This window comes from Phocoena sinus, chromosome 10, assembly GCF_008692025.1.
Source record: "Phocoena sinus isolate mPhoSin1 chromosome 10, mPhoSin1.pri, whole genome shotgun sequence".
Lineage (NCBI taxonomy): Eukaryota > Metazoa > Chordata > Mammalia > Artiodactyla > Phocoenidae > Phocoena > Phocoena sinus.
Window position 1 is genome coordinate 38,927,565 of NC_045772.1, and position 10,624 is coordinate 38,938,188.

General features: G+C 36.0%; 1 protein-coding gene across 1 annotated transcript in view; it reads right to left on the reverse strand.

Annotated features, from left to right (window-relative positions):
• The window catches only part of OTOGL (otogelin like), a 148,148-nt gene extending 143,525 nt beyond the window's left edge, over nt 1-4,623 (reverse strand). The window contains 3 exon segments of the mRNA XM_032646052.1: nt 2,226-2,274; nt 3,242-3,281; nt 4,572-4,623. Coding sequence (XP_032501943.1) covers nt 2,226-2,274; nt 3,242-3,281; nt 4,572-4,623 — 141 coding nt within the window.
• Nucleotides 4,624-10,624: the final 6,001 nt, after the last annotated feature.

Sequence of the window (10,624 nt, forward strand, 5' to 3'; positions counted from 1 at the left end):
GATTTCACCTGTGTCTGGGTTTCTGTGCACACAGAGACCCTCAAGCACCGGCTTCTTTTTGTCTCTGCCTTAGGGTAGAGTCCAAGCAGGACAGACAAGAGAAATGACTTTCAGGGGATTTAAGTTCCCCCAGAAACTGCCCTCAAGGAATGAGAGGCAGGTGTTGGTGGATAAGTATACCAGCTCCCCCATCCCTTGGAGAAACAATTCTAAAACACTGTACACAGTTCCTCAGAGGGATGCCAGCAAGACTGAGCCCCAGATGCCTAAAGCAGGAAGGCCCCTCATTAACAGAGCTGTGCTGGATTTTCTCCCTTCCTAGTCTCCCTTTCCTCTCTCCCTCACTCCTGCACATACAAACTGTATGCAACCTCTAATAAATAATCTGCCCCTGCTTTCAGGAGAAGAATTTTGAAATGTGATGCAAATGCAAAACAATTCCAAGCAGTGGGTGCATATATTCACATAACCGATGAAAGAGGACAACCCATTCTTCCTCCGTGCTGATTACATCTCCACAGGAGGGTGAGAAGCACAGAGAAATACAGTCTTTAGATGAGAAATCACTGTAGCGCACAATTACACCATTGACAGAAGTCTGTGTCTACCCTTTCTCTGGTCATTGTTATCTCATTGCCAACATATTCCTGAGTCCTTATGTGCACATTTATCTGTCCATCAGTGCTCCGTCTTCCTAGAGCAGGGGAGTGAATCTGTGGACAAGAATGGCCTCATAACAGATGAAATTTCAGTCCTAAACAGTGAAACTCATGATTGCGACCTCACTGCCCTTCTTTAACATTTCTTCCCTTAAAATTTGTTCAGATGTTAAGTAATGTTGGTGCATGTTCTCTAGCTGCAGGAAAGAGAAGGGCAAGTGTCCAGCTATTCATTCTCTCTAAAAGGGAAATCAAGGCAAGTGTGTTCCTCACTTATTAACAAAAGGGAGGTATTAAGATAATTCTAGGGGGGTAAATTATACAAATTCTAAAAACATCCAAATGGTCAACAGTAGAAGCCCATCCACAGGCTGTTTCACGTGACACCTGTGGGGTTATATTTCACAGGTTCTTCATCTAGTGGGTTCTACCAGAATGCAGTTTTTCTCAAAATTGGATTTTCTGCTGAGTCACGTTGATATCTTTTTGTGGCTAATATGGTCTACTGGCCAACTTGACACTTCTCAGAGAAAAATCATTTTAACCACTTCACATGATACATAGGTACTTAAGTACACAAAATACTCTGGTTAAGAAAAAAAGTGTTTCCCTTCCATAGACAATCCTTCGCCCATTCTAGTGCAAAGAAAGAGTTCCACTCTTGATAAGAATAAATTAGTTCTGCCTTCTGAATCATCACAACAGCATATCAAATCTGCCCTCTATTTTTTTTAATTCTCTTTAAGTTCACAAAATATTTAAAAGAAACCAGGCATCCATCATAAAATGCTAATAGAAATTGACTGCAATTCAGCATTTGACAAAGACCTTGAATATCTAAGCTGTTTGCTACATAAATACTCAAATCATATTACTTTCCAAAGAAATGTCTTAATATTGAGTTAGGATTCTCTATCTTACCATCCATCTTTAACGGAGAAATATTTTTTAAAATCCACCCATTTAAACATTCCAACCATAATTTGAAGATATTGCAATTATGTTATCCAATATCCTTTATATAGAGGGACCCAAGCAAAAAGGCCTCCTCAAATTCAGTGCTACCCCACCCCTCTAAAAACAGAAATGTTACCTCTTCATCAATGCCTGTAATTTAGATTTATTAGATAATATAAAACCTATTTGTCAGGACACTAAGACACCTCTGATGCCCTTTTGTGGTACTTTACTCAGATCACGTACACCTTTCTCGCCCCTGTTTGCTTGTATTTGTCCTATTAACATTGTGCTTAATTTTAAAACCAATTAAAATGTTTTGGCAAGTAGTGAGATTAAATCTCCCACAAATTCTGGGAGCCTATCAGTAGGGAACCGAGGTGAATAGCAAAAAGCATCTGACCACAAACAAGTAAATGTGAGCTAAGCCTGAGCTGGAGGGTCACAGAACAGCACTAGAGAAGTTACTTTGTCTCTTCCTCCTCTTTCCTGTCTTGTTTTTAGCATTTTATTTGCCTCCACAAAGGTCTCATTGTTGAAGTGACAGCAGAGGCCCAAAGCAGGATGGATTGTTTCTCTGCCTCTCTCTCCATCTGAGGCATAACCTACCTGGGCTGCTAAAAGAGCTCTTTTCTGTTGATTTTCATTAAACCCGTTTCTGGAAGAAAACAAAAAGAACTTGTATAGTCAAAGGCCCCTAGGCAACCTGAACAAGCCTTTCCCAAGAGAGAGCTGGTGTTTTCCTCCTGATTTCCATCACTTTATCAAAGAGGTCTTTCTTGCTTTAACATTGAAAAGGTCCCCCTCCCCGCTTTGGAGGGGTTAGATTTGGGTGGTGGCACTGTCTCATTTTACAAAATTTGGGAGTGTCCCCAGATCTCTCCAGTCTCTGATGTAAACTGCATTTTAGGAAGGAACTTTGAGATAGAGAAATAAACAAAATAGTGTAACAGTGTAGCACTAACATGCATGATAATTTCCCCACATGCCTTCATAAAACTGGTGAGATAAGTATTCGACAAGTGCAGGTTCACGTTTTTCAAACATAATACTCGATTCTCTCTCTTTCCATGTCTTAAAGGGCCGATTAACATTCATGAGCATAAGCACATCAAACTGTGGGTTATCAAAATCAAACAGTAGAATTTTTGAGTAGAATTCCATTTTTCATTAAGATCAGTTTAGTCCAAAAAATGATTTTCATTATTTACTGCTAGAAACATTTTATTCTTTTATCATTAAAAACGTTTACTCTATGTTAAGAATACAGCACATTTCTAATCAACAATGTACATTAATAATAATATGAAATAGGAAATTACTGAATATAACTTCTTTTCAAATCTTTGAAGTGAAAAATGTCCCCTTAGTATCTACAGTCATTGGACACCACCAAAAACTCCTCTTGTAATTAAAATGAAAGGAAATATTTTTGTTTCATAAATAAGGAACTGAATGCCTAGTAATTTTTAATTTGTGGAAATGTTTTAAAGAACTAAATCTCATGCCCTTATTTTGTAAAATATTTAATTTATTTTTCAAAAGCAGATACACTGACCTGCTGAGCTTTGCTCATTCCAATTATCTTTATGTTTTAGAGGACACAAAGAACAAGAAATACTCACTTTGATGTTCTCGTCAAGATGGATGAAGTACAAATATAACCTGCCAGAGATAAATATATATGTATATATGAAAAAAAGTATCCAAATATCTTGATCACATGATCTGATTATAAAACAGATCATTTAAACCTAAATTCTGAAACTTAGACTGAGTTTTGCTATTAGTTATTTTACATTTTCTAGAGAATTTTGACCAGCAAATTCCCTGTGAGACATCAGGGTGACCAGTAATTCAGAAAGAATGGGCAGTGTACCTTGATTTATACAGAGACATGATACAGTGGAATAAGCACTAGTCCTGAAGTCAGAGATCCAAGTTTTAGTCCCAGTCCTACAACTTAGTAAATGCCAAACTTAAGCAAACCATCACAAAATAACAGTGGTAGCCAAGTTGATCTTCAAAGTCCCCTCCAGCTCTCGCTGCTCTAAGACATTTTCTCCTTGGAGTTTCAGTCACTACTAGGATTGGAAGATAGTGTCTGTGACCTCGCTGGTCTTCTACACTTCAGTAATTTCTCCCACTTCCTCTACAAGCCCCAAAATATACAGCCCTTTTCACGGACTAAAAATTAATAACTGAATGTAAATAAATGCTTTCTGCCATAAAAATATTTTATAAAAATTAATTTATAGGGGCTTCCCTGGTGGCGCAGTGGTTGGGAGTCCGCCTGCCGGTGCAGGGGACGCGGGTTCGTGCCCCGGTCCGGGAGGACCCCACATGCCGCGGAGCGGCTGGGCCCGTGAGCCATGGCCGCGGAGCCTGCGCGTCCGGAGCCTGTGCTCCGCAACGGGAGAGGCCACAACGGTGAGAGGCCCGCGTACAGCAAAAAAAAAAAAAAAAAAAAAAAAAAAAAAATTAATTTATAAATATTGCTATAATATAATTGAAAATCAATGCTTAGTCTCAAACATTAAAGTCCTTCTTAAAACATTCCTTTACCATTCTTTGGGTTGATGGCATCAAGAAAGTTTAAGTACTCAATGTCTCCTTATCTTTTATAGAATTTCAAATGTTTAAATTACACAACTGCTTAAAATCATTATTTAGAAGAGAAAAAGTTAGAATCAGAGCTTCTTCCAGTACAGCTGCATATCATGATAAAATCATGATTTTAACATTTAAAAAAGAGACTCAGAAAATGAAAACTAAAAGTTCCAAATTATCTATATTATTAAAAATTTTCCCAAAAAATGATCTGGGTGTCATTTAGTATATACCCATCCTAATGACTTGGAAATGTTTTACAGTATAAGAGGAAACAGTTTCTACAATTTACAAGGAAGACTAAAATACAATAAAATAAGGTAAAAGTTTAACATGAGTTCTTACCTTGTAATGAAAACAGCAGTATATGAAGCAAGAATATACTCCAAGGTATCATTAAATTGAGTTTTCTCACAATGTTCATTTCAGTATAGCCTTTCTCCCTGAAATGTAACCAAATTGTTGGTCTTTACTAAGATGGCATCTTAGAAGTATGAGTACTTGTAGAGTGCTCAAATTCTTATAAATATAGCTTTGTAATAAAGTAATTCAAAAAGGAATTCCAGGATTTCTAACCACATACAGCATCTGAAGCTTTAGAACTTGCAGGCAACCCTTTGGCTGAATCTCTCATTAGCAATGCATGGCAGCTTCTTACTGAGCCGGTATTAGTTACACCCTACCCGACTCCTGCACATCATACGCCTTGTTAGCCTATATTAGCCTTTTATGACTTCTAAAGTCAGTAGCATCAAACAAACAAACAAAAAACCCTGTTATCTCCTGATGTTATAAGAGATAAGCATTATTCCTAATTAGTGATGTATTCCATGTTTTATTCATAAAATAATTACTGTCCTTTGAAAGAAGACTGTTTTATTCATAAAATAATTACTGTCCTTTGAAATAAAATCCTATCAAGCATTCCTAGAATGTCTAGATGTTTTCATAAACTTTTCTTTAAGAATTATAAGTAAACTAAAATTATGTGCATATATTTTCAACTCCAGTCCCATTACAGTGTAGTTTAGGTTGACATATTCATGTGCCCACAGATCTTTCTGTTAAACATTCTGCAATAGAAGCAGAAAATAACACAAAAAGATGATATTCTAATATTTGACTTTAAAAAGAAAATAAAGTAACTCACCTAAATCCTGAAAACCCTCCTTCACACCCTGTTTTTCCATCCTCTGGGACAAGTACCCAATTAGACAACAAAAAAGAACTTCTTAATCCAACACTAAATGCACTCTTCTCTGGTAGCAATTGACTACCTGGATTGGCATTAGAGAACAGCTCTAATATTTCGTAATGAACTCCATAGAGATGATCTAAGCCCCATAAATGAGCGAAGGCCATGATTATATAATGGGTGCACATTTCCTACAGCAGATCCCATCAGTTACCTGCAAAGTATCAGACTCACTTAACAGATGGGGGCACAGTGGTAAGGAATATCTAACTACACAGGAACTACCTTATGAGACAAAAACACACAGCAGTTCTTAATACCTTGTTGTACTCAGACACTTTTTGCACGGTGACTTCCTGGTCTTTTCTGTGAAAATATCCTTAACATCCTGATGTATTGCATGCCCAACATCTACTATATATACAGTTTATTTTCTGTGTCTCAAACTCAATAATCTTTTACTCTTGCTTTACATGATTTTAATGCCTTTCCACTGCCTACATAATTGCCAATTCTATGAGCCAAGAGAAGATGTTTGCCTATAAATTCATTTTTAAAGCAGGAAAACCACACCAACTCCCCCAAGGTATAAGTAGCTATATGCCTACACACACACACACACGTGTACATGTACACTCATTTTTAAATTTTGATGGATTAGATTAAATAATTTAAGTATAATATGTGTCTAATAAATATTTATTGAAAGGTTATTGGTCATTACCCAAACTAACCAGACAATAAATTAATATAAGTCTAAACAGATAGGTCTAGCTATTTATAGTTACATTCTAATTATTGGCCTAAAAATTATGTATCTACTCAACCACAATCAAAATTAAAATATTCTAGATACTTAAGATGTGAATACAGAATAAATTTAAAAGTTAAGCTTGCCAGGGGCAGGACAGGAATAAAGACGCAGACGTAGAGAATGGACTTGAGGACACGGGGAGAGGGAAGGGTAAGCTGGGACGAAGTGAGAGAGTGGCATGGACATATATACACTACCAAATGTAAAATAGATAGCTAGTGGGAAGCAGCCGCATGGCACAGGGAGATCAGCTCCGTGCTTTGTAACCACCTAGCGGCGTGGGATAGGGAGGGTGGGAGGGAGACGCAAGAGGGAGGAGATATAGGGATATATGTATACGTATAGCTGATTCACTTTGTTATACAGCAGAAACTAACACAACATTGTAAAGCAATTATACCCCAATAAAGATGTTAAAAAAAAAAGTTAAGCCTGAAATTTGTTTAGAGAGCAATAATTTTCCTCCAAAGAATTTTTAAAATTAAAGGCACCGAACTGATTTACATAGAATGCTCATTAACTCCTTCTGAAAAACATGGAAATGTACATAACAAATATCCATTACTAAGTCCCCTCCTTAATTTACAAAAGTTTCTCTTATCTTCATAATTTCCCATAAAAGTCGACCTAAAATATGAAGATTCTATAAATCATATTTTAGGATTTTTTTTCCCCAATCTGGTAGCTGCTTGACTTAAAATTTGTCACAAGTGACATACCTATGGAAAAATCCCAAATGGAAACCAAAGTTAAATTTCATGGTTCAAAAAAGAAACATTTTGATAACGCTTATAGCTATTTCTAAATACTACCAGATCTTGGTGGAAAAGGACTAGTAAACAGCAATATAAAGCCTGTGAAAAGTACTTCTTTCTAATATAAACTTGGATATTTTACATTCTTAATTCAAATGTAATAACTCTCAACTTTTCATCTCAGATTTCATACAGTATCTTTAAACATCTGATTCAAAAGCATCACAGCCATTTTCACTGGTTAAAGTTGAAAACTCCAAGGTTATGTCACCTGGCATATTTATTACTGTTATTCTATTTTGAACTCTATGTATTTAAAACCTATAAATTATTTTGTCTGGTAAAGAAAATAGAAGAAATTATAATGGGAATTCTCAGGGTGACCATTCTTTTATAGCTAGAGGTTTAGCATATGCTGGCTTTCTATTCCTCCTCCATCCAGGTTTAGAGTAGGTCCGAGATTAATAAAGGAGAATGAACAATGGCAGAGAAAACAATACCAGAAATTCCAAGTTCTTTTTCAACTAACTACATTATGAATTCATTACATTAAATGGTAGCCTGCATGAAAATAGGTAAAATAGACTTCCATGAATAGCTACAGTAGAATAGAGAGTTTAGATGAAAGATTAGACCCAGAACCACAAAAAAAGGAATTTATGACTGTTGCTACATGTAGTTATTACTGTCAAAATTTAGTTGACAGCTTTTACATTTCATTCTACCCTGACAAAGGAACTCTGGCAAAAAGTGAGTCAGTCACCAGCTTGTGAAGAGATATTAAGTTCATAAGAAGTCTGAGGCAACTACATAATGCATGAGATAAACAGTTCCCTTTCTGATACAAGAACACGGCACATTTTCCCACATGGAATATGATCTTTAGAAAGTTGACACCTGACAGCCTATTGGCCTCAACACACCACATTAAAAACAACTGTCAGGAATGGGAAATTGCTGGGCTTATAGTTTATACGTCAATAATAAAGAAAGGGGTATCTTTAATGAAGTTCATCATCTTTAAGAAAAATTCATTTCTATGGTGATTTATATAACACTCATTCTTCATTCATTGAAATCAAATCTAAAATAGATAACATTTGATTCCCATCATATCACATTCTACTAGTGAAATGCAACTATTCCTCACTTGCCTTACTAAACCTAACATATTTCAGGTTCAGTGATTTTATCTAGAATTTATGTTATCATTGAGCAGCAAAAAGAATCCTATATCTTTGACGTGATTTTAACCACTCTGAATTTAACTGCCTTATTATAAGATAGTTTTGCAGTATTCTATTTATGCTTTCAGGAGGTGTGCTGCTTAGCACTTTCTGGAATGCTTCATATAATTTAATTTGTAAATGACATCTATCTTAGCTTTTCTGAATACAGACTGTGTGTCATAAGTGGTATCTATGTTGGTCATGATTTCAATTTAAAGCTCACCCACAGAAGTTAATGTGTTGTGTTTTATAGGGACATTCATTTTTCAAGTTGCTATGGTGTCACTGATTTGCAATATCTTTCATCTTGAAAGAAGTAATGTTCCTACAACTAAAGTTTTGTCTTGTCAACACTTTAGCATCAAGTTCTTGATATAAAACCAATATTTCCTACAGTTCTCTTTATTTTCTAAACTACTGTAGCACTTACATACTATAGCACATTACATGTGCATTTATAATATATAGTATAATATACAATGTACTACACATATAGCAATATAAATTATGTTGGTTTCTCATGTTTTCAATTCCATTTTATATCTTCAGTCACTTTAGATTTACTTATTTTAGAGTTGCTGAGGGATAATATTACTTGAATTTCTCAGGAGGAGGAGGGTTCTAACCCTGTCACTTGCTGGGCTAGCTTCTCACACTTAGGGTGGATTACCGCATAGGTTTTGTAATTTTGAATTTTGGTTTCCCGTCTGGTAGAACATTTTCTGTGGTAATTCTTTACTGCCAGCATTGAAGTTATGCCTCTCCAAAAAAGAGTTTGCATTTACTTCTGCCAATTGCTCCAAGGAATTTCATGTTAATTTCTCAATTTGAGGGTTCCCAGCATACTGAGTATAAATTCAAATCCCAAACTCAAAGTGAGGGAATGCCAAATCTAGTTTCTGCTTTGTCTTTGGCCTTTGGTGATATTCCTTACTTCTATTCAACCACTTAAATAGATGAATATTTTATTTTATTCAGCATGCCCAACTATTTTATAGCTGACAAATTTTTAGATCATCTCATCTGTTGCACTGCCAAAAACAGAACCATCAACTATCAAAAATTATATGCTCTCATTTTCTAGGTTACTACTTTATGTATTTGCAACATACTTTCTCAACTGAATTACAAACTTGTGATATGGAGCCATCTATGATTCACAGGTAAGTACTTATTTAACTCTTCTAATAATTATATCCAAGTTATTCAAAACAAACAACTATACATTTATAAAGAAGGCATATTAAAGCATCTCATACTTGGATCAAATTATTTAAAATATAAAAGAAAACCTGTCAGATCCCTAAGTGTGATGGTTCAGATGACTTCATATAACACCAAGATTCCAATTCAGACACCTGACAATGATTTATGACAATAGCCACTGCAACCTGCAGCCTAGAGTGTCAAACATCAGCTTATCATCTTCTACCTTTTCTAAGTTGGCAAGGTTAATACAGAAAAACTGCCTTTAGAGATGTGGCACCATTGTGGTTTTCAGCAGAGCACAAATCAGTATGAAAACATAACTCAGAAAAAACTAAGCCCTTCATTGTGATTTGAGAGTCACATGAAGGTCGGATCAGCCCTAAAAAGTGTTTCCCCCTTATCTTGACATGACCTCTTCCCTGGCTTCCAGCCTGAATTAGAGTGTTACTGAGTTACATGCAAAATTGTTATCATTATCTCCCAAAAGCTGCAGTGAAAACACACTAGTTCCTTTGGAAAGTTTTTTTCAGTCTTCTCTTCTAACAAGATAAGTTTATCAGCTTTACCTTAGAATACAGAGGTGGTTCTCAAACTTTGGTGTATGCAAGAATCACCTAGGGAGTATATTAGAAGCACAGATCCCCAACACCACCTCCATCACATCCAGTGTTTTCTGATCCATGAGTCTAAGGGGGTTAGGCATCTGTGTTGTAATAGAGACTCTAGCTTCGGGAAAATTAAATACCAAACTAGTCTATTCTAGTACAAAAAAAGGAATGCAAGTGCATTACAAATATGGAGGAATTGATAGATCCCATTGGAGGAGAAAGCAGCAGAGGTCGGAAAAATTAAGTGGAGGTTGAGGGCCAGTCTCACTACCTACTAGTAAACAGTTCCTTGTTTGGGAAGATGAAGTGTATCTGTTATTTAATTTGCCTACTCTTTCCACACTTCTTTTTTTTTTTTTTTAACATCTTTATTGGGGTATAATTGCTTTACAATGGTTTGTTAGTTTCTGCTTTATAACAAAGTGAATCAGTTATACATATACATATGTTCCTATATGTCTTCCCTCTTGCGTCTCCCTCCCTCCCACTCTCCCTATCCCACCCCTCCAGGCTGTCACAAAGCACCGAGCTAATATCCCTGTGCCATGTGGCTGCTTCCCACTAGCTATCTACCTTACTACGTTTGTT